Consider the following 25646-nt stretch of genomic DNA (forward strand, 5'->3'; position numbering starts at 1 on the left):
TTCACTTGGTCCGCTCTTTCCCCCTCTACACCTATACCTCTTTGCCAAAAATAGCCGATCTACAAGCTCACAACGCCTCGCGCTGGAAGGCGTTGTGAGCTTGTAGATCTGCTATTTTTGACTAAAGTTCTTCGCCTCAGAAAAAAGGATGCTAGGGTTTTAAGTGGTTAAGGTAAAAAAACCAAAAAACAATATGACACAAACATTTGGCGGACCCCCTGTAGTAACTCTGAGGACCCCCTAGGGGTCCCGGACCCCCTGTTGAAGACCCCTGACCTAATACCTATAGCAGTGGTCAGGGGTCATCAATGTCCACACAGGGACAAATGTGTCCATGGCAAGTCTTGTCCTTGTCCGTGGCACATTATTGATTTTGTTTTTACATTAACATCATAATGCTGTTATTTTGATCATAAAAGACCCATTTACTCAATGTCAGTCTCCAGGCTTTCTTCAGAATATGTATGACACTGATTTACTATGACACTATGGCACATTAGGAGTCCACTTGACTAGGACAGTGGTTCTCAAACGTTTTATTTCCAAGGACCCCCATAACTCATACAAATGGTGTACATTTAGTTCCATTTTGTACACTCTCAGAGACACATACAGACCTGTTATGGTCATTCAGGGCAAGCTCTTTATGTGTTTCTGGTAATATTATTCCGCTCATTTACATGTCAATGGCAAAAAGAAATTGTTGACAAAAATGTCTACCACAAGCCAGCCCCAGACCCCTGGCAGTGGTTCTCAAACGTTTATAAAAGAGTTTCTGCCAGGGAAGAAGGGACCCCCATAAGAGAATTGTGTTCTTAAACATTTTTCTTAATTGTTCACATTTTTCTCTCTTTTCAAAAATAGCAGACCTACAAGTTCACAATGTGTCGCATTGTGAACTTGTAGATCGGCTATTTTTGAATAGCAGCCAAAGTATGAAATATGGTTGTGGTTAAACTGATTTTGATGATATATTGATACATTTTTTCTGGGGACCACCTGGAACCCCCTCAAGGTGGGGGTGTCCCCGAACTCCACTTTGAGAAGCAAGCAGCGACCAACATCATCATCACCAACCTCATAATTCAATACAACATAATAGGCATACAATCAATAATCCAATAACAGCAAATCTTGCTGTAATAATAGATACAGCTACCGTGGAAGGTTTGTAGACAGTATTATTTATATCATTCATCATATCTTAAAACCGCCATTTTAATAGCCTAAACTGAGCTATGTTTAATGGGACTGTTCATGTGATGATAATGGTGATTTAAGCAGATTAAAGTTGATCATCATTGAATTGGCCATAATGGTCCGGTCTACATTCTATGGTGGTCATAATGGCACAAGAAACTCGGACACAGAGGAGAGCATTCTCACAAGCCAACCACAGTGTGTTTTATTGGGTGCTTCAGTAATACAAGTGCACAACAAACCACTCTGCAATTGCAGAGGTGGCGGGTAGCCAGTAAATATACAAGTCCTGCCTCTTTCACAGGCAGACCTATATTTTTGTGGTCTGCCTCAAAAGCCTTTGAAAAAATACGTACAGTACAAACAAAACCAGAGGGAGTTGAAAAGCATGAAATTTCCATTGATGCAAATCTTCCTCCTATTTCATGCAGATAATATACTGATGACAAAAATACAAAATCAAAAGAAAAGAACACACACTAGAAGAAAAAAAAAAGTAAAAGCATATATTCTGCATGTTTGTTCCAGGTGCCACTAAGAAAACGAGATTACATATTGTATAGCTGAAGGACAATGCGTATGATAATTATAATATTTTTTTTTTCTCAATACAATACTTCCAACATTCAGATATTGGAAAATAAAAATCCCAATCTACTCTTTGTATAAAAAAGAAGCTTTCAAGTCAACAAGGAACAAAGGACAGTTCTTTACACAGAAAAGGTAAATAAAAAGGTTAGGAGGGACAAGGGAGAGGGGACAGTAGAGGGACAGGTATACTGTTGCACTTAGTGAATGTGCTTTGACAGACTAAGGGGGAGAGAGGTAGAGAGAGGTAAAATGAGGAGGGACTTGGGTGGTAAAGGAAGGGAACGGCTGAGTGACAGGGAGTCTATGTGGCATATCTCTTTGTCCATTGCTTGGCTATTCTGTCATGTTCCGTTCTGTTGGTCAGATATTGTGTAGCGATGCTTCCCACCAGAGGGTCAGCTGCAACAACAGAGAAAGAAAGAATGTGTAAGTCATTGTATATGTAACCAACGATCACTGGCAGGCACTTTAGGGTTCAGCACCTTGGCCTGGCTTGAACCATGAACCTGCTGCTTATCACAGCTGTGCAGCCACAAACATTGAGTGTACACTGTCTTCTGTACTCCACCGCTTGGGGAAAAAATGTAATCCACTTCAGATAACAAAGCAAGGTATTTCAGGATTATCACACAATATCACTGCAAATAAGAACGCTGAAAGGTTTATTAAAAGGCCAGACACCATTAGCACCTTTTTTTACTGTGAGGAAAAACTCAGATGTTTGAATAAAATGCTGGCAGCAGCACACCGTCACGTTTCGGCCAGAGCCTTCTTCAACGTAATTACGCTGAAAAAGGCTCCGTCCAAAACGTGGCTGTGTGCCGCTGCACAGGCCAAACACAATAACGGAACCTAAAAAAAGACTTAATACTAAAAATACAAAAAAATACTGGTGATCTGGTGGGTACTGGTGATCTTTTTGTTGTATTGGAAGGAACTCCTGAACCGTGCATACATACATACATACTGCTAGTTTCATCATTGTTCTTTTAAGGTTATACTTTATTTTAAGATTTTTTAAATTATCTCCTATAATGATTTCCCCAAAATAGGGATGAAATAAACTAGCCCTCAAATTCAAAAGAGCAATTTTGATTTATCTTGATTAGGAGCAGCGTGGCTGTGACAAGTTACAGCCTGGAAGGGGGTTTGACCCCCAGAAGAAGCAGCCACCTTTAAAGGCCTCAAGGACAGTAGTTTTGATAAGAACATCAACCTAATTAAATTTCCACTACAAAATTGGAGTGTTAACTATGATTATTATTATCAATCTTAAAGTCACAGACGGTTCTGAGGGGGGTCATATAGAAGAATCACATGCTAGAGGCAGGGGAGTAGTGGAAACCCTGCGGAAGATCTCTCAAAATCTACCACAATGAAATGCCAATTTCCATAACGGTATATATATTTTTTAATATATATTTTTGGGGGCTTTTTATGCCTTTATTGATAGGGATAGGAAATGTGGAGAGAGATGGAGAAGACACACAGCAAAGGTCGTCGAGATCGGGAGTCGAACCTGCAACACGTTGTCAAGCTGGATTACCAGCGTATGTGGTATGCGCCTGGACCGCTAGGCCAGCGGGCACCCCTCAATCTTTTTGATTGGAATTCATCACATAAGAATCACATAAGAATAAATAAAATGTTTTGGTTGTTTGTGTCAACTGAAATCCTCGACATGACCCTTGCCCAGATTTACTCAACATAACAATTCATTTAAAAGAAATCTGAAAATATGAACATTGTCATTTTACCTGGGTTACAGTCTGTGAGCAGGGAACAGATGGACAACAACACCTTGGAGATGGTGAGGGCGGGGCTCCAGTTGTCCTTCAAGATGTCTAGACAGATCACCCCCTGGCTGTTGATGTTGCAGTGGTAGATCCTCGTACGAAACGTTACCTGGCAAGGTACACAGTTCAGAATCAAAAACAGAATAACTTAATTTGCAGAGTGCATCAAATGTGTGGAGATTTCTCTTGTTGACAAACTGACAACTATTGAACATCAACTTAAAGAAGAGCTGAAATGAAAAATGTTTTTTCACACTTTTAGACCTTATCCGTGGTCATAATGGAGATATAACAATAGATGCTAAAAAAAACTCTCTCTCTTTGTCTTGCAGCGCATGAGTGGCAACACAAGACAGTGTAGATGCATTTTGAGCCCATAACCCGGAGACGGGACGGTCAGCTGAGACTGCGATTGGCTGAGACACAACCAGAGTTTTATTTCACAATAAAGGACTTTAAAGTTAAACACTACAACAAAAATAATAAGGGGTATACTGAAACCTGTCAAGAGTGAATATTCACCCCCTAAATTACTACCAATCAAACCCCCACACCAAGCAATTCCTACCTGAAAGCCCCCCATACCCAAATTGTCACACCACAAAGTAACATGTTATTAACCAACTAGCCAAATTAATGTTTTAAAAAAATGTCACGACAAAACGAAAATTATTCTCTCTGCTCTGTCTGGTCTGAACACAGGGGGCGTGTTCGCTGAAGCTCTCCATGTCGATTTCCCAAGACGCAATTGCGTACACTTTATTGTGATGTTTGTCAATATGGGAATGTGTGGTGGATTATGTTGTGGGACTTTATGTGTAGTGTTGTGTCATGGTGTTCATTTGGTGATTTATGTTGGAATACTGTATTGTTATGTCTATTTGTTCTGAACACCCCCTCTCTTGAGTTGATGAGTGGTAGGGTTGTGTGCATTTGCCACAACATAGACAGATGCCTTATTTAAGTTTTGTCATATGATGGTGTCTTGTGGTGAAAATAGCTGATCTGCAAACTCAAATGTGATGCATTGAAGCTTGAAGATCAGCTATTTTGCTGCGTGACTAAAGTGTGAATAACATTTAGCTAAAACTAAGCTTGGCTAACTAGGATGAAAACAAATATCCTGTTATACAGAGGTATTATGAGGTGTGGAGCTTAAAAAATGGTTTGATGACAGCACTGTAGTTATGATTGGCGTATGCATGGTTACAGTAGACTGTGGTGCATAATCAGGTCAGATTTCAACCCCACCCAAGAAAATCATAACTCAAGATATGGTGAAAAAACAGTTAATGGGTGTTATTCCACAATTCAGTAATAACATAGTTCCCATAATTTGTACTAAGGCCTATTTGACTTTTACATGCATAATGCGTTTGGAAACAAATGACAATAACGTAACTGAAATGTCCAATAGAAATAAAATGGCTTTAGTCTCTGCAATGTGGCTAAATCCTTAGAATGTTTTTTCTTTACGCTATAAAGGAGTGAAAGTAATATGTTTTCCTTCACAAATACAGTATTCTTAAGTAAAAGGTACGGGTTCAAATTACTCTTACACATTTATTCAAAAGCGTTACTTACTTAAATGTAACTGAGTGTGAGTAAATATAATTAATTACTACCCACCTCTGCATAAATACACACATGAATGCCATGGCTCTCTGGACTCTGGCTTTGAGAGGTAGTTTTTTTCCTATTAACTAATTTGAACTCCGATATAAAACAAATATATCTGAACTCCATTTCAGGAAGTTTCATTAAGAATAAAGCCCTGTATAAAACAAGCCAACGTAAATCTACGCACCTAAACTTGGAGGGTGGATTAGGGTCTTTAGGAAATCTGATGAAATCTTATTGCATAACGGACAATCCCTTCACTTTCCCCCACATATCTCCTATTCCCCCAGTTTCCTGTTATTGCAGTGAGTAAGCAACTGGCAAGCCTTCCTGTTGAAAAACCCTTGCATTATTTGTGGAGATTTCTGAATTTCAAATTAAGCCAAGCATTCAAAGCGAGTGTGTTGAGCTGAGAAACTTGGGTGGAATACACACACAAACAAATACCTCCACGGAGCCTCAACATAATCTGCAAAAAGACCCAGTGGTTAAAGCACACCTGGGAGCCGCATGGTATGACCATAGTTCTCTAAATTTGGCCACTGCAGCATTAGAGGGTTATGTGCCATGCTAAATGACATGCTCCACAATAGTTGTTGAGGGATAGGAGAGGGTCACTCTCTCTCACTTCCCCTGACCAAATGTGAAATTTTTATGCAGAACAAAGGTCAAGCTTCAGCTATTCTTGTAGGGTAACAAGGGTGCATTCATTTGCACTGCAATTTACAAACTGAATAAGGAGTATTTGAAAGAGCATGCTTCTTCAGCACAGTATGGACAATTGCCGTCCATCAGCCAAATGCCTATAAAATTTTGTCTGTACCTAGTGTTGTCTATAATGTCAGGTAAACAAGCCTTCCCTTTTAATCACCATTTCTATGCATTGATAAAATGGATAGTGAATTCTGGAATGCACCAGTCACTGGCACATCAAATCCTCCCCAGTGCTGGTAAATAAATCACTGTGGATAGAACAAACATGAAAAGTCTGACAAATCAGCCTCACTGACAGCAAAATGTGCTATTGCTCCACAAAGGCCTCTTTAACACAATCTAGTAAACATTGCGATGCATCTAGCCAGACATGTACTGTTTACATAAGATTGCTTTATTTTATTACAGCCAGTGAGTAGTATTTGAAAAATGACTTCCTGACTAGACTAACTGAATTGTTGTGGGACTTATATGATGCTCAGGGCACTGTTCACCTGAAACTTGCGAACATGCAGAAATGTATACCCTCCTTTATAAATGGCCCATCTAATCTAGTTCTCATTGGAACATCTTCTATTTCATGTCATTAGACCAGCCAACAGAGGGCAGCGTGGTGTATATTGAAGGCCTATAAAAACAATAACCGTGACCCTTGTTTTGATATATAACTCCCGGGACAGTAATTAATAACCACCCAGAGTAAATGAATGAGAGGAACACTGCACCAGCAAGCTCTCCATCACCTATCTAACCATGTGGCGTACAAACTGTGGGTTGTGGGAGACTGGGTCAAAATGTTTATACAGCAACATTACAATAACAATGTAATTACATTAGCCAAGTAATGAAAAAAGACTTATATGTATGTATATTTGATTTTGTATATTTAAGAGCAGGCTTTAATGTGCCTTGAGAAACATTATGTTGCCTGAAGTATGTTTATTTTAAATATGAGTGCACACATGGCTGTTGTCCGAAGTCAAAAACTCAAAAATGATCATGTCTGAATAATACATTGGGTTTGGTCATGGCATGCATGGATCAATATTTCTGTGTGATTGCTGAATATGTTTGTGCATGTGTACCTCTCGTTTAGTAAAAGACTGCAACAGTGACCTACCTTTACCTCAATGCATTTCGACTAGATGTGTGTCCAACCCCATCAACAAACACAACAGAACTGTTTGGAGCTGCCTCAGCTTGGACATGCGCTTAACATCTGTTTGGTCGTGACACCTGACACCCCCCTTCGTCCTACTTCAATCACCAACATCTGGCCTGCCTGACCCCGACCTTCCACAGGAAACTTCTAATGAGCCTTGCCATTCCCAAAATCACACAGGACAGGCCTTTATAAATAATCCCCCCAGCAAACGGTGCTCACCCGGCTCAAAGCCCCTCCCCCCATGCAGCTGAAACTCATCCACCCAGCTCGTCAATTCGGGAGGGCTCCGTTCTGTTCCTGAAAAAAGTGTGTTTGTGTGTGGAGGGTGTGTGGGGGGGCCATCCCTGGACCCAGAAAATCCCCAAGTTCCAAAGAGCGCATTCAGAGCGAGGATCCATTGGAGCATTTCCATTGTGTGAGACAGTGTATGGCAGCTACGGGTGAAAAAAGGACGGCGGTGAGGAAAGGGGTTAGAGAGATGGGGGCTGCGGATCACAGTGGGAGGGGGGGGGGGGGTGCGGAAACACTCAAGCCCTCTGGCTACAGAGAGCCAGGCCGGAGCCTGTGGATTTGTTTGAGTCTGCTGTCAAACACCAAGCTGCCGGTTACACAGCTCAAAGAGCAAGAAACAGGGAGTATGGAGAGTCACAGAGCATGAGACGCAGAGAGAGAGACACACATACACACACACACACACACACACACACACACACACACACACACACACACACGCAGCAGTGAAAGGGTAAATCTGGTGCACAGTGGGACAAAGGGAGATTGCCCCTCAACTCATTCTGTGTTTGAGATAATGACAACCACTTTAAAGGACAACGCGTAATAAAACAAAAACCTAAGAATCCCTTAAAGCTGAGCCTGAAACCACTTCAAATCGCAGTGGCTGAACAATTCTAAACAAGCTGTAAGACAGCTGTGTCTACTGGCTGCTGACCTTGGGTGGTTTGAAAGGGTAGTCAGGTGTGAAGGCAATGTCCAGGAAGAAGACGCCTCCCTCGTAGACAGAGCCCGGCGGTCCCAGAATGGTCGACCTCCACTCATAGATGTTGTCTCCTTTGGGGCCAGCGCTGGAAAATTGAAACAGAAGATGCGTTAATATGTTAATCATTGAAGTGCAATGGAATAGATAGCCTGCTGTTCAAACTGCCAGCGGGCGGACAAGAGCTTTAAATGGAAGAGCTGTTGAGGAGCTAAATGCCGTCGCCTGACAAGCTAATGAAGGGAGATTTGCGAATGATGATGAAGCCATGGAGATTTTGGCCCAGTATTAGTTTTTTCTTAAGCAGGAAAATTGACTTTAGATACAATTATGTGCTGTTGAGGCATTCCTAACACATTAATGAAACAAAAACATTAACCACTTAGACCCTCTATACTTAGTCAAGCGGAGTTGAACTCTATTCGATCTGACTCGTTGTGAGCTTGTCGATCTGCTATTTTTTTCAAATGTTCCTCCCAGCGTTCAAGTGGTTAAAGACAAAACCCTACAAAACATTCAATAAATCAGTGAAATTAAATGAAAATATTTTTTTCTTAAGCAGGAAAATTGACTTTAGATACAATTATGTGCTGTTGAGGCATTCCTAACACATTAATGAAACAAAAAACTAACCACTTAGACCCTCTATACTTAGTCAAACAGAGTTGAACTCTATTCGATGTGACTCATTGTGAGCTTGTAGATCTGCTATTTTTGTCAAATGTTCCTCCCCAGCGTTCAAATGGTTAAAGACAAAACCCTACAAAACATTCAATAAATCAGTGAACACTAAACATAGAGTATTTTTGGGAACTCCAATTAAAAAGCAGTTTTTAGAAAAAAGGACATTTATAGGGCATCCACTGCAAAGTGATTTTTCTCTTTTACAAGATGAGTAGTTATGTTGAATAAGGCTGAAGGTCGCATCTGTTGTGCGGTTCTGGTAATTAATGCATTTCCATATTAAGATATCCCTCCCCCACAGTTGTTTGTGGTAAGACCCTGTGCTGGAGCAGCGCCAGAAGGAGAACTGGGACAATGTCCAGATCACAAAGCCTGGGACAATGAACAATCCCACCGATTTGGTGTAATTACCAGACATGATCTTTAATTCTGACCTGCTGATATTCAAGAGCATGTGTGAGGACTAGTTATAAAGATGTAATTAGAAAAGTATTTCTCACAGTGCTTGCAAAGACAGTTAAAGGCCCAAACATAAACAGATTGTTTTTCTACAGTACTTTCGTAATAATGATATGAAATAGCAAAGCATGAAACAAGCATTTGGCTCTCTGCGTCCTTGACAATGGACAAATAGAATTTAGACATTAGACACCACCTTCCTCCTTCAGTGTCAACACATGCAAATTCCCGCTAATCTCCTTTGCTGCCCGTTCGTATTGCCCCTCTCCTAAGCCTTCTTTAATTAGTTAATTATGATCACGTCTTCTCTGGGGAATTGGTTAAGACTACATTTGGTGTTGATAAGGGAGCCACAAATCTGGACTTGTGTTGTTCCAGGGACAAAGGAAATCTGTTGGATTATTTTTCTTTGGGTTGAATAAAATTCTTATTACACACACTGTGTAATACAAATTGGAAGTATTGGAAGGGGCACATTTTGGCCATTTGTTCCTGTAATGAGCCAAATGAATGTTGAGATGGCGTTTCAGTTTGTGTGTAATGGAGCAGGGAGGTGATTGCACACAGAAATATAGAGATCAGACCACAAGTCTGGATTGCAAATAAAAACCTCATTAGAAGATCCAGGGCTGAACAAAGCAGAGGCAAACGTTTCGGTACTCACAGGGTCTATCGTCAGAGCACCAATGACACATCTGGGCAGTAACCTCATAACAGCATGGGTCTAATCGGGGTGCAATCAATCATTAAGCTCCGTTGATTGAGTGCAGTTTGTGTGTACACGTGGATATTTGACAGTGCTGCAACTATCGATTATTTTCTTAGTGATTATTCTATCGATTAGTTTTTTATTAATCAAATAATCGAGAAGTGTTTTTTATATAAATTAGATTTGTATCCATCAACAAATCGATTACCAGTTAAGCATTATTTTATACTTTGTCTCACAATAGCGTCGTGCAAAAATAGTGAAAATAGCAGATCTACAAGCTCACTACAATCAATTAAATTGACTGATTAACTGTTGCATCCCAAAAATGTTATCATGTGGTATGCAGAGGAGAGAAGATGACAACTGAGATTTGTATAACATAATACCTTCTCAGTTGGTGAAATCAGACAGACAGCTTCCTTTCACCTGATCTACGCTCAAGGCGATGTTCCATCCGTGACACTTGGCACGCATTTGTGTGCTCCACACGCCTCACGGTAATATTCCCATTACCGTCGTATGATTTAAATTTCTCCCTCTCTGAGGTATATAAAGAGACTAGGTTTCCTTTTCAAAGCACCTCCAAATGGAAGCAGACGCTTCACCCCCTTTGAGGCTTTGAGCTCGTAGCCGAGATAAGACGCGAAGATAAGAGACGAGCCGGCGTGGCAGAGCCTCCGCTCAGCCACGATACTGCTGTGCGCTGACAGCCGCACAAGAGCCCCCGCGTAAAGGCTAAGTCAATAGCTGAATGTGCATGCCACCACTGGCCGTTGCTTGGAGACCTCCGCCCCCCACCAGCTCAGGGGTTGCATGTGGTGCTTTGTGGCGTCTGTCCCTGAGAGCTGCCTCATTCAGGCTCTGAGCGTCTCTTACTCGGCCATTAATGTGGGAGAGAGAGGTAAGTGGTGGTGTGGTCACTGCAACAAGCTCCAGCTGGCATGCAGAGGGCAGCCAGATAAAGACTTGAGCTGAATCGTAGCATCAGCAAGTCTTTACATGTGAGCCCATTCACAGGCCTACATTAATGTGCGGCTAATAGCGGCAGTTAACCATAATGTTTATGATACCTTGACCCTGGCAATAGATCTATAGAAGATGAAGTTCTGCAACTGAATCTGTGCAATTCATAGTTGTGCAAGATATTTCTTTAATACATCACAATTTAGCCAGTGTCAGCTTTACAATGACAGGTCTAATTTTTACAGTGTGGCACTGAAGGGATCATCCGTCTAGATTCTCTAGAACAGCATATGTATGTGCCCCACAAATTCTGCCCAAATGTGGAGTTTTTGCTTGAAAATTTGAGAAGTATGAGCTCCACACGGCTCCAGGCTGGCCTTCAAGGACTGACTGCACAGGTAAACCACGCCACTATTAGACCCTGTTGTGTGTTCAATGCACCAAGCTTTTTACAGCGTGGTGCCTATGGCCTGTCTGTTTGTCCATCCCTCTATATTTGGGCAAGACTGATCATCAACATGACCTCATCAACAGGATATCTGAGATCCCACTATGGTCCATCAAAAGAAAAAAAAAAGATTGCTTTGAAGAAGAATAATTCTTTATTAACTGAAAGTCATGCACTACCATTACATAAAATCTAAAGGGTTAATTTATATTGTGGGCACAGGTAAAGGCTTATGGTTCAGAACCATGGTTGTTTGATAGCACAGTATACGGTAAAACAGTATACTGTTACATCCCTAATGACAAGTTGCTCAAGGAGAGAGAAGAGCAAACCCCGCCCAATAATCTGACACCAGACCTAAAATTGTGCAGCCTCAATTAGCCTGATGGTGTAACCTCTAAAACAAAACAAAAAACAGAAGCGCTTTCCTTTGTCTGACTTTGGAAAAACACTTTTCTTCAGCACAGACAGATGTGCCGGACAAATATATGACATTAAACATGATACATCACGGCTCACAAGTTCTGTGTCTGTTGCAGCCCACAATTAGCCTACACCCTCTGTGCGAGTGAGTGAGAGTGCTACATATGAGAGTGAGGCTACATCTGCGTCCTGCAATAGATGTCGGCAGAATTCCTTGATTCAGTGAGTATCTGGGTCATTTGTTTCTTGAGTCTGGGATACATTAGAGTGCGGGTGTCCGTGAGAATCTGCCACAGCCCTGTCCTCCGAGATTACAATCATGTGGGAACTCGCTTCGACAGCTGGCTGGAGTGCTGCCTCTGCAATGATACACCCAAATAAAACGTCTCACCACCGATTCACACCGTTTTCACGCTTTTACTGCAAGGGTAGTCGTTTAAGTGTCAATCTCCCCTGTTTGCACTTCATCATTTCTTTTTTAATAGAATCAACAATTCTAACTGTGCAAAAGACAGCCATCAAAAGCAGAACACAAGTACGGTAGTCAAGTCACATTTTAAACAGTAAGAGAGGATGTGTATTACAGTGCATGCGAGAGAGCAAGTAATTGCATCTTGCATTGATCTTGTTATATGCTTCACTTGGACAAACACAGCCTTATCAATGCACACACAAAAACAAGAGATTGGGTGCTTTGGAAACGCAGGAAGCCACTGAGGCAGCTGATGCAAGGGCCCTTTAGAAAAGGGTTTCTTCATGGAAAAGAATGTACTACAGGCCTACTTCCTCATTCATACCTCGGCTCTCACCTCAATTTCGGCACATTATGAACACTATCCAAGTAACAAGACATGATCCATAAGCAAGGAAAGCTGTACTAATTTCCATATATATTGAATGACCTTTCCATCCTATGGTACAGAGCAGCGTGCAAGACTAGGGTGCTCTCTGCCCTATTCAATCATCTACATTACCTCATCCCCAGACACGGGGCAATGTACAGATTATGCCGACATATGATAACCTTTATCTTATGGTATGAGAGCTGGACTAATCTATGTCAAGTCGCAAATCTTGCATTTATTGTCTGTGGGCTAATCCCCCCCCCCCCCCCCCCACTCAAGACATCAGGTTGTGATTAAATTGATGAGGAGAGGAGATGCAGTCAGATGATCAGGCGATGTCACTCACTCTCTGAGCTGATAAGAAGAGAGACTTGGGACACCTTCACACCATTGTCGCATATTACAGGGACAGACGGACACATTTTAAATATTGGAAACAGGACTACACATGTAACAAATATACCTTTAGATTATCCAGTTGAATTTGTGCAACCATGTCTAATCTGACATAAACTGACCAACTGTCCAAAGTTCCAAACAGGTAAAATATTGTTCAAAAGGAGAAAAGTAAAATATTGTATTTGAGATGGCGCTCATATCTAAAGCAAGGCACAACTAATCCAACAGTGGAATAAGCTTAAAGTCCTGGATTACAAATTAAGGAAGGACTGAATCACTGAAGCATATCCAAGTTGTACTGTACATTCGCATAATATCAAAGATTATAGTGTCCTCTTATTTCAGGCCTTGGAAGAGAGTTGCTCACATTAACAAGTGCAAATTTGAAAATTAATGAGTAGTATTAAATTGAATCATGGTATTTGGTCAGAACAGCCTCTATTACTGGGGTGTTAAAACTGGCAAGATGTTCTGCAAAGCTAGTTAGTCAGTGTACAAATACAAAAATTCTATTACAATTAAATGTATGCAAAGGACATTCAAATAATGTTTTTGTCAGTATGATGACGAGAGATGCAGACAATGAAGGAAGGAATGCAGGGAATACAGGGAAAATGTTCTTCATATCTAGATACTGCACATGTATGGTCAATGAAATGTCAATAGCTGACAAATTAAATTGTTCCAATTTAATTACCACAAACACTTTGAAGGGGCAATACAATTTTAACTTTAGAATTTAGACCTTTTCTCTTTACACAATTGTGTTGATTTTTGTAAATAGCCTACAATAAAGTGAGATACTTACAGACCACAAAATGCAAGATAAATGTATATACATATATATATTTAAAAAAAATAAACACCCAACCCATGAGTGTGCATGGTACCAGCACTATAGCAACATCACCCAGCACAAAACCTGCCCCACTTCAAAGCGCGCCAGCAAGCGAGAGGGCAGTTGCTTAGCATGGCAGTACTATCAGTGAAAAGCAGTCAGTGTCAACACCCGATGTCAGAAGACAATAAATAACCATGGAAAAGTAAACCCGTAATTGAATGTAAATCAGTATGTTTTTCAGCTTGTGAATACCGTCGTGCACAAAATAAAGCTATTAGGTGTATTATTCGCCATTCCGGTTCAGTCTCCCCCAGGCACTTTTCCCCCCTAATGGCATACTCATTTAGTTAAGATCTTCCATTCTATCAGCCTGGCTGCTGAGGCTATCAGAACAGGGGCTTTAATGAAGCAATCTTCTTTCCCCCTGACCGTGAAAAAGCCCAGACCCCCATGTAGCTCAACGGCCGAGGTGACACCATCTTCCTCCAGTTTCTCATCTTTATTGTCTCAAATGACATGGTTTGTGTTTAATCAAGCCTTTTACTGTTCATCTGCACGATGAATACTGCAATTACTGACCGGATGGTTAATTCCGCAACAAGCCTGTTTTTCAAGGGAGAAGGCTGAACACATGTAGCCTATGTGTGCAGAGTTTCACATCCAAGGAAATAACACAATTTTACCCCCGAGAAGGCAATTTCACATGCTGGGTTCAATCAACCTAAACAGCCGTTGGTATTGCGCTAAGGAGGTATACATTGAGGCAGCGCTTTAAAAATCTGTCCTTTCTTTCAGGAAGTTTTTCTTTTCCCTCACTGTGGCAGCAGCTCATGTTTTACAATGCTGTAAATAAAATCCTGGCTCCGTTTATTATCCCCTAGCCCTCCATTCTAATTCAGGGAGACGGTCCTGAGGTACACACATTTTGTTGGGGTAAGCAATTTTCCCTCTCTGTGTCCAAGGTGCTGCCTGCAGAGAGCTTCTTATGCAGTGCAAACGTTTGCCTCCGGCTACAAATGAATAATGTAGAGCCTCTATCATTACCATAATACACAAGCTTTGCATGCATCAACGGCACATCATCATGACTCATAGAAATATCACTTAACCCACAGATCAGCGGTGTGTACCTGGAGTGGAGGGTGACACAACAAGCACCACAAGATGTTTCAGTCCCAACAATGAGGACTTCATGACCTCAAACCAGGCAACACAATATTGACAACAGCTAAATCATAGTGAATATTCTTGGCTGAATGTGACTGTAACGTGAACCATGACACAATACTACATACGCTATTGGGCTAATACCACTTACAAGATAAAGCAGTTTAAAATAGGGATGTGCACAGCTAGTCAACTATGCTATTAAACAATGCTGCCCCTACTAATCGTTTACTAAACAATAGTCGTTTGAAAATCTTATTTATCATCACAATTGCAAAACTTGAACAGCTTGAATTTCACGTGAGAAAGACATTGATTTCCATTTTTTTGTCAGAATGAAAGACTTCTGCTAAATCTACAACAAATTTCGATTTGTAGGATAACCATAGGCTTTAATGCATGGTTGCAAAATACCATACTTTTCTGCAGCATTTAAAATAAGATTTGGTTTGACTATATTAAGCATTTCCAAATGGCTTTTATATCATATAGTGTTCCCTTAATTTTAGGCTAGACTTAAAAAATCATTATTAAATGTCAGTGAAATTAGTCTGTGCACACAAGAAAGGAAATAAATGCACTTTTAATTATTTGGAATGTGAGGTAATACTGTGATTTTTTCCACACTTTTTTAATTAATTTGCTCCTCGAGAGTCAATAGAGTCACAGACTATTTAGCTATGATTAAAGACTACACAGTAAAATCCTATTTTGTCCAGACCATTTCTAACTCAGAGAGTCCTCTCAGTTAAATTAACACTGAGACCGTGTATGGTCTTTTCAGCTGCTTCCACCAAATCTCCAACAACATTACTCCAGGCAGCCGTTTGGCCGCGTGCGCAAGGGAATGGACTCCTAACCAAAAGGTCATTGATCAGAATGAGTGCTGCTACCAGTACTTGATACTCCACCGCGTCCCCTTGATGCCACATTAGCTTTTCCTTGTCTAGGTATATTGGACATGGATTCCTTTTTTTAACACCATGTGTAAATTACCTCAGTAAAGTACTCCTGGTTCTCAACCTGTGGTCGGGGGCCCACTGGTGGGCCACGAGGGTATTGCAAGTGGGCCCACAAATAATTGGCAAAACACTAAGATTTTAATGATAATATAATAGTAATAGTAATATTAAAAAGTGATACCAATAAATAAGAACTTAAAGTATGCTACGTTAGTTCCATTGCTCCAAGGTGGAACACAATCGATTAAATGATCATTAAAATAAACATACTCTGAAAATACACACGGATTCTGGCTGCCGTGTTCAGTGGTCAGATGCTTTCAATATTTTCAAGTCCAGAAAAGGTTGAGAAATGAGAATATTCCTTTCGTCACTGAAAGCTATCACTAAATAAAAAGACACCTCAAAAGCTACTTGGCAGGGCTGATTATTTATGACTCGACTTCAAAGTAGAAACACATTATGTTTTGAGATAGTATCCCTGTGCAAGTGTTAATGGCATCTTAAAGCGACTGTTTACTTTTGTATTATTTGTTCACTTGCCAAGGATTCTTGTGTTTGCTTTGACATCAGCTACAGATTATAGTCACTGAGTCTCCCTGACCTAAACTGCTGCTGTGAAAGCCGTTGTATAACGGCAACAACACTCCACCACAAAATGTCTAAACGCTGGTGCTTCATGCATGGTTTCCCCACAAACCCATTAATAACATTCTGGACAAATGTTTGCCAGAAAGTACCGCGCAAATGAGGACATTGAGAATTCAATGACACGCATGAATCAAGACGGGCATTAGCTGTCAAACAAGGGCTGCGGCGGAAAGCTTTACGGACACATTAACATGAGCTGATGTCTTGAGGTCTGGAGCAGAGCATATGTTACCTTCATTCACTGGGAGCAAATACTTTCCCACTCTGAACGTACTGTAACAAGACATGAATGACGACAGACTGGGAGTCTAAATAGGAGATGCAGAGATAACACCAGAACCATGTCTTCAGACCCTTTTCACTGTAGGAGACATGCTGTTGTTATTGCACCATGTGTCATTATGTACCGCTACTGCATTACTATACGTTGCATTTAAGACTATACCACATTGAAATTCTCATTTCAATGTGGTACTTTTATTCAATGCTAAACACATTTTTGCCACATATAAATGTAGTCATTAAATGGTGAGGGACAGGCCAATAATGTAACGACAAAGTATGATGACTCATTCATACATATTTAGATAGATATATTTGAGATAGATTGCTCCTGAAGGAAATTCTATTACATAATGAGTGTATATATTATAGTACAAGACACTGAGATGTCTAAGGTCAAATGTAGTTATCTGAATACATTGTGCTTTATTTATTCACTTCAGACAGGCTTCCTATGGAGAGAACCAGACCTATAGATTGATTCACGTACCACTGTATAAGTTACTAGTAGAAGACAGCAGAATGTCCAGGAGGCATTCTGGCACTCACTCACTATCCCCTCATGTCTCCGCCCCCCTCATGAATATTGATGCCCCTCCCTGCTGTGCTTAATGGCACTCAACACTGTGAAAAATGGTTCTGGGTGCGTCACTCGCACAAACTCCCATTGGAGCACAGCACAGCACATCGCCAACATGCAGTTGCCACAGAAATGAAAATTACCCCATCAGCGAAAAGACAATTAGAGGTCAAGAGACCTCATTGACAAAGGGAAGCTTCTTGGTGACACTTGATAATGATAGAGATACATATATCCACGTCTGGGACGGGAGCCAGTGAACACATGACGAAATGACCAGCTGGGTATCTTGTGAAAAGAACATTCCCTCCATGATGTCATCAGGGAGTGACAGCTCTGTTTTGGTCATTGTTGGGACACTGCATCATCATACCAATTAGATTCAGAGGGGGGAGGGGGTATTTGTGCTGTTCACCGGCAGTGCCATCTTCTATCTAGTCTATTTAAGAGGAACACCACTCACCTTCCTTACCTATAAAAAGGCATTTATGTCACACTCCTACACAGTAAAATCCTTGGTATACATTTAATCCATTTTGAATTTAACTCTCAAGAGTTAAATTCACACTGAGGATTTTACTGCATATCCAGAATGAATTACGAGAGCGAGAGCTCTCTCAATATGTCCGAATTCCGACATCCCAATGTGCTAAATGACAGGCAGTCACTAGTAAGGATGTGAGAAGGTACAAGGCTTCACACAACCAGTACACTAACAAGAGATGTAATGCACTCAAATGATCATGCATGTGATACAGAAGAGCTTGGAATGAAATGAAATAGGTAGAAATCCCTTGACAAGAGCCTATCAGAACAAGTAGATGAGGATGATAGAACGGGGTAGAGTAAGAGGGAACGATAAGGGCATATTAATTCCCTCAGATTCAAAAAGCCTATGCAATGCCTATTCTTATATTTTCCATGTGGTGTAACTGCTATTTTGAACGATGGATCCATTATTTAGTGTTGTTATTGATTATCTGTGTACCAATCCTGTGGCTTAGGGTGGGGGTGAGCTTTGTTAGTAGTTTTTCTAAGCCATGTTTTTTCTCCTTTTACAAACTTAACTCTGAAATGTAAAAATTGATCTGCACGAAAAACAGACTCATAAAGACTGGATTTGTCTGTGTGCTGTGTTATAATTTAACATGAAAAACAACAACAACAAGTCATCAAAGAAATCTTAAAAATAGCCTGGAATGGCACCATTAACACTTGTGAACACAAACAGCTCTGTGCCAAAGCCAGAAACCAGAGAGCTAGAACTTTTGGGGGTGGATATGGCTAAATTCTTGTTCAGAACTGACTCCACCAGTTTAACAGGACAAAAAGTCAAACAATCTACAGATCTACAAATTAAGTCTGCCATTCATTGTCTTGAGCGGCTCCAGATTTAACTGTTAAAATTGTTAATTGTAAAAGTCTAAGTGTTTCTTACTTTGAAAGAGAATTACAGTAAGTGTGCTTCAACAATATTGATTGAAGTGTCCTAGGCCCTTTCGAATTAATCCTTAAACTGAGTATTGTTCCCTATTATGTGTAGGCCTAACTGGCTTAAGAGTTCAGACCGTCACAGAATTTTGCCTCAATAACAATTTTCAGTCCAGAGAAGTGCTTTTCTTTTCAAATCCTGCTTAATTTGCATCTGATGTAAACACATGAGTACAAAATATTTGAAGTGTATGACAGAATAATTACCATGTCAAATCCAATTGGATTTCAAAATGTTCTCATTGTTTTAATGCATGTCAGACAATGTCAGGGTGATGAGCGAGCTGTCACAATACTGTGAGTAAGATAAAGCTATGGGTGGAATTTAAATACTTCTTGTGCATTTTTGGAGAGTCAGTGACATAGCATAAACCTGTACCAATTTTGTTCACAGTGATGAAAATGTCATTCTTAGAAAGGTTTTTCATGTTGACACCAAAAGCCCAGTTAAAAATGACAAAAGCTGGAAGTACCTCTCCAATTGAGGGTCCTATAGAGCCAAGTTTATTTTGGAAAGCAACAAAATGTTTTCAGAAACGGGATGCATTACATTTAAAATACATTAAGTCTATAAGGTAGTTTGCAACATTGTAATGATGCTTGGAGCCATCCACTGCAGGATGCCTCCAAGAATCTCTTTAGGGGGAAAAAGTACCTTACCCAATGAAAACAGAAGCACACATGGATAATGGCGGCAGTCCAGTTAGAGGTAAACAACACATTAATTCTGGACCCAACATCATTATGAAAATGATTACTTCGCAATATAATAATATGTTCTGGGGGGGAAACAATATTTTGATTACACACTCTTTTAAAAGCTCTGTTGATGTATTATTTTCTATTATTTCACTTTTCATTTAACTCTACTGTTAAATAATACATTTTCAGAGTTACAAATGGATAAATTAATGATGAGGATTTTACTGTGTACACCACATAAAGCATTACTCTCTACTTTGCAGTGCACCACAACATAATCCAATTCGCATCTCCATGGGTGATACAAACACCAACACTGTAGATGGTACCGAGGAGACGGCGTGGTTTTACTACACAATGACAAGGTTGGGAAATTCTCTCCTGCCTGAGCTTCTCACAGAGAGACAGATGAAAGAAATACATCAGTTGGCCCCCAGCTCTGGGTGTTGAATGTACCGAGGTGAATCTCTTTAACGCGCAACTCACTGTCTGTCTCCTGAAGGGGGGCCAACAGGCTGTGACTCCATTTGTGCTGGGGGAATGAAATGAATAACCTTTCAGGCCAACCTGGCCAGAAGCAAGTGTTGTGTGGCATACAAATGACGACATTGGCTCCGCCATGCGCACTTGTTTATGCAAATATGTAAATTGCGCCCTGATTGTTCACATGAGAAATATGACTTTTGATACATTTATTCCATCGTTGCTATCAAGAACGAGCGACCCCCCCCTCCATTGACTTGCGTGGTGGTGCCATCTTGTGAGGTTTTCAGCTATTACTTTCAACAGACCACTTATCTATTTGGGTGAATCAAAGGAACCACATTATAATTTGTGTACACAGAGAAGGAACACACAGAAGGAACAATCCTGAAGCTTAATTGTTTCCCAGGCAACTAGTTCCCTGCCAAGTATGACATTTCTTTCTGCTAGCGATTATTTTACTTTCAAACGATTTACAGATAAATCTTTCAAGCAAGGAAATCTTTTATTTATTTTTCTAGATGGATACCTTTTGAAAATAGATTCTTTCTAAGTCGTCAAGAAAAACAACATCTCATTTAGCCTCCAGTAAAATAATAACCCTAAAGTATGTTGCAGGTTTGAATGAGAAATGTTGGCTGTCTGATTTATACTTGGTTGCACATTGGTTGTGCACTGAAAATAGCAGATATACAAGATCTGCCATTTTGGTGTGCGACACAGACATGCAACGAAGTATAAATCATGCATTAGACTTTCGGATGAGCCCCGTCAATTTGTTCCCTCAACAAGGCTTTCTGAGATTAAGTAATTTGATATCACCAGTGACCAGATGAGTCAATGTCATTTTCCTTAATCATTTTTAACAGGTGCCTGTCAACATCTCAACACCCTACAGAGCTCGTCTTCCTCAGCAGTGAAACATCCTGAATCTAGGTTTGGCCTCCATTTTCTTTCTTAATTTGTCTCTGAGTGCTGATTTGGAGGGTAATTAGTATTGTAATAAACAAAGGCATAATCAATGACAATGTCACTTTGTGTTATTTAAGTTAATAGGAGCTGGCTTCTGCGCTGTGTCCCCACGGGATGCCTTTAGTCATGTTGGAGTGGATGATACACATGTGGTCTGGCACTCGCTAGCGATATATCTCTTCCTCAAAGGGCCAAGGGCCGTGGCAGTGGCACACAATAACCATTGTCTGTGGTAAATCCCCAGAAGAACGAGGGGGAACCACATCAGAATCGAAACAGCATTTGAAGTCACACCACTGCTTTTCCTCCCATGTTTTAATGTGTTTTTAAAGGAATAAACAGCCCTAGAATAGGCAGGAGTTTCACTAATCTGCCAGAGATTATCATCCCAAAACAAAACCCATGGAATAGCATTATGGCAGTGTGGCAGCAGAGAGACAAAAGACATGTGCATTAAAGCACAATCTTTTGTCCATCATCCATAGATGGTTTATTCTGGCAACATTAGGAAAAAATACATTTGCATGGTCTGACAATAAGAGAAGTGTGACCATAAAAGCTCCATTTGGGCGACAGAGATCTAAAGATCTAGCTAGAGAGATAACATTGACCTACCTGCAGTTTGGGGGTGGGTCTAGTGTTATTTCTGCAAGCTCTTTCTGAATCCTGGAAAAATAAAAACATTCATGTTTTAATTTGTTGTTAGAGATCAACTGATTCAAAATAATGTTCAGGCTTTCATTGTAAACATTACCTACCTAATTATTAATGGATCATACAATGTCATTACACAGTAATAAAGCTGTCAGTTGTAACCAATATGAAAAGCGTAATATGAATTACAAAATTACAAATACAAACTCTTGTTTGGAAGCATACCTGCTAAGAATCGATGTATAAGTTTGTATTGAATTGTATTTTTATGCTGCATATTTTACACTGATGTCCCATATGGGATAAATTAAGTTCTACTGAACTGAATGGAAGTTAGAGCTGCACTATACGATTACAGTGGCATACATAAAGATTATTGCAATGACATTCAACAGCAGATGCCAAAGGATAACTGAAGGGCAATTGTTCCAACACTGTTGCTAAGGTGTATCTGCAGAGCATCAATAATCCTCAGTAATATTGACATACACAGCATTTCAAACAGCAAAGCTTCTAAACTTTACAGTTTTCTTCATTCTGAAGACTGTGTGTTGGGGGCTGCAGTGCTACAATACACACAAAGGGAGATCATAAAATCAATCGTTTGTCATAAAAATACGCTTGCTCAACTGGTTGCATATTTCTGTCATCGCCTGCCTTTCTGAGAATTACTTGCTAAGTCTGCTAGGGGGGTACGTGGTGCTGCTTGGTTGGGGAAACAGGAGTGGTGCAGTGTATGCACTAAAATCCTTATTGTTCATCTACTCTTGAGTTCATGTACACTTGTAAACTCTCAAGAGTTACAAATGGATACATTAAAACTGAGGATTTTACTGCGTATGGTTCGATCTGCTCAAATAAATGAGCAAAGATTATTTTATTCAACATAAACTCAGAGAAGTGTAGGCCATCTACACTGTGCAGGCCATCTTGACTCTTGAGTATCACTTGAGTATCTCTTCGAGTACCTTTTTTACCACCTTGAGTATCTGACATCTGTATAAATTACCCTCTTTATGTGGGTTCAGTGGCATACTGAATAGCAACACTGATCAAAGTAACAATGCCAGCGGGCCCTATTGGCTTTATTTAACTTCAACCCCCCCCCCCCCCCCCCCCCCCCACACACACACACACACACCCACCCCACATCCCGGGGGCAGAGAGAGAGGCCTTCAAACAAACATGCCCTGCCTAAATACCACGTGTCTGAACCAGACTCACGCTCTTACCTCTTGGCACTGGTGGAGAGTTTAGCAGCAGTTTTACTTGAGATCTTGGTCTCTTTCTTTTTGGGCTGTGCTTGTTCACGCTCCTGTTCTGGTGGCGCCGCTTCGCGTTGTTCAATGTCCGAGCTACCCCCGCTCGTGCTGGGGCTGTCGTCCGGTCTCTGCACTTCGCTGGACATCTTGGGCCCTGAAAATGGAAGAGTGTCATGTCAAATCACCTCTGGGAGAGAGAGAGAGGAAACACTGTGAAATCCCCAGTGTTGGGTCCATTTGTACACTTATATGAGTCAAATGAACACTGAGGATTTTGCAGTGAAGGCAAATTGCCATTACAGAGGACAATAAAGTCAATCTAATCTCAGAAAATTGTACATTTGGGGCAGCCAAGTTAAGGGGTGTTCATTTCATGGATGTGCAGTTGGTCGTGCTTGAAGGCTAAAATAGAATAGGCTACTGGTTGCAGGACGTGCTGAGAGTGGGCTGAAGCAAGGTAGACATTTATAGCAGCCTACAAAGATCTGACAGGGGCTAAAGCTACGCCTATATAATGTGATGGTGGGGTATTAATTAGGACCCACACGATTAAGTCAATTTAATTACTCATTGACACAAAGAAAGAAAAACAGATTGTGGCCTTCTCTTCCCCCAAGGTCCATGCTTCTTGTTTTACACTAGGGAAGATACATCACGAGAATGAAGGGTTGGAAATCCTGTAGGATAACAACTGCACCCATTGAATTGATGAAATGTTTAGTGATAACCTGCTGAGTGGGAGCAAATGCAATTACAAAGTTGTAACCGTTTGATCTGTGACAGATCAGAAGAGACACATGGAACAGACCACTGTATCCCCTGTGTGATGGAGGGGGAGCACGTTGCCCCTGTCCTATTATGTCAAGCACTCTTCATGGAACGCTAAAATAAACATATTGTATGACATATAACTGAAACCGATCAGGGCAGTCTATATATCCCAGGCAGGAGAAGGGAAGCTGTTAATCAAAACGGGCGAACTAAAAGTGGCACGAACGGCTCGCCTTTCCCCGGGGGGGTCGGTTGTTCCATCCATGATAGGGACATCAACGCCTAAATGTACACCCACTCGTCAGAAACATGCATCGACTCGCCAACAACAGCCGCAAACGTTTGAGATCATGATGTGACATCAACGTGTGAAGAGAAGACTGCAGCCTGTGAAATCCATCAAAGGCCAAGTGAGGAGGAGGAGGGGGGGATTTACTGTTATGGGGGGGGGGGGGTACTGTTATTGTGGCCGTTATCAAAAAAAGACATCGATCAAATAGGATAAGTCAACAACATTAAGGACGACAAACACAATAGGTCGACCCCCCCCCCCTACAACACACAAACACGCACACACCCCACCGCCGCCCCCCCCCCCCCCCTCCCTCCGACTGTGAAATGGAGCCCGTCGTCCACACACAGCACAGCAATAATAACATCATTAGGGGGCTACATACAGGGGGGAAAAGTAGAAGCCGCGGTGGGTACGACCTACCACGGGGTATTTAAAAGAGTACAAGGCCTCGGCCGTTTGAAACTCGGGGAAAAAATACGCAGAGAGAAGAACGCCTTTCGCTGTGATCATCCAGACGGGGCTGATCGAGGAGCTAGTCGACGACAACCCGGGCGAGATGAGCGGCTCGCGAAAATGTGCGATGATTCCTCAACGTTTTTCTCTAAGTGTCCACATTGTGTGCATGGAGGAGTGCACTGACCCTACCTCGGCACAAAGGGAGGAACGTCCCCCCCTCCTCCTCCTCCTCCTCCTCCTCCTCACTGGAAAAACGCCACTTCAGCGGGACATTTTACTTACTTTACGTGCATCTAAACGCGAGACGGGCTACATTGGTGAGTTAATATTACCTGGCAGCTGGCCGTCGACGGGGTATTCCGTGTGTATAATCCCAGGTGAAAAGTATATCCTTACACGGTCGGTCTGCTCGCTCTCGTGTCCTTGCTATTTAACTGGAGGTAGCGACGGAAAAGCGATTACAGAAAACTGAGGCAGCACAGCCCGGACCGCCTCCACGCGCGCTCCCGCCCGCCCGGTCTGCGCGCGCGCACTGCTCGTTCATACATAGTAACACAGGCTGCATTGGTGTGAGGAGAAAGCCTGCGCCAGCAGCAGCCCAGGCCTACTAGTAGGGTTACATTAATTCAGTGGTTCTCAAAGTGGGGTCCGGGGAGCTATTATTGTTTCCATAGGAGGCGACTCAGGCGAGACATAAGTGAGCGCTTGTTTTCGGCGGAGGCGCCCAGTCCGAAGCAGATTTAGTTCCACTGATCACGTCCAACCCAGATTTGGCTCAAACAAGGGGTTGAATTCGTTCTCCTGCTATGCAACATAAATGTGGAATGCCCTACCAAAAGTAGCGAAGGAGTGTAAAACCCTACTCTCTTTCAAAACTGCCCTAGAAGAACACCTTCAGGAGGCTGCAATTCAAAACTGGCCCCTGTAAAAGTCATAACCTAGACCTCGTCCCCCTACTTTCGGTGCCAACCCCAGCCAATCACAAGCCGCGTCTCGGGTCTCGTCTCCTTGGGTGGAAACAATACTTGCATCCGGGGACCCCTAGGGGTCCTTGGAGGGGGGGG

At 41.5% G+C, this 25646-nt stretch overlaps 1 protein-coding gene across 1 annotated transcript; it reads right to left on the reverse strand.

Moving 5' to 3' along the window:
• Positions 1–1374: 1374 nt before the first annotated feature.
• ube2e2 (ubiquitin-conjugating enzyme E2E 2) lies at positions 1375–25071 on the reverse strand. The gene is made up of 6 exons (XM_084053785.1): positions 24915–25071; positions 23031–23214; positions 21760–21810; positions 8036–8168; positions 3549–3696; positions 1375–2190 (listed from the first exon to the last, which is right to left on the reverse strand). The coding sequence occupies exons 2-6, from the start codon at positions 23204–23206 to the stop codon at positions 2093–2095; spliced, it is 606 nt and encodes a 201-aa protein (XP_083909911.1). The 5' UTR covers positions 23207–23214; positions 24915–25071; the 3' UTR covers positions 1375–2092.
• Positions 25072–25646: the final 575 nt, after the last annotated feature.

The sequence above is a fragment of the Gymnoscopelus microlampas genome (assembly GCF_963454915.1).
Source record: "Gymnoscopelus microlampas genome assembly, chromosome: 3".
Lineage (NCBI taxonomy): Eukaryota > Metazoa > Chordata > Actinopteri > Myctophiformes > Myctophidae > Gymnoscopelus > Gymnoscopelus microlampas.

Coding starts and splice junctions, on each gene's coding strand:
- ube2e2 (XM_084053785.1), bottom strand. CDS start 23,206: ATGTCCAGCGAAGTGCAGAGACCGGACGACAGCCCCAGCACGAGCGGG. Junction 8,169..21,759: donor GACCCACCCCCAAACTGCAG/GTAGGTCAATGT, acceptor TCAATTTTCCAG/CGCTGGCCCCAAAGGAGACA. Junction 3,697..8,035: donor ACCCTTTCAAACCACCCAAG/GTCAGCAGCCAG, acceptor GTACCTTGCCAG/GTAACGTTTCGTACGAGGAT.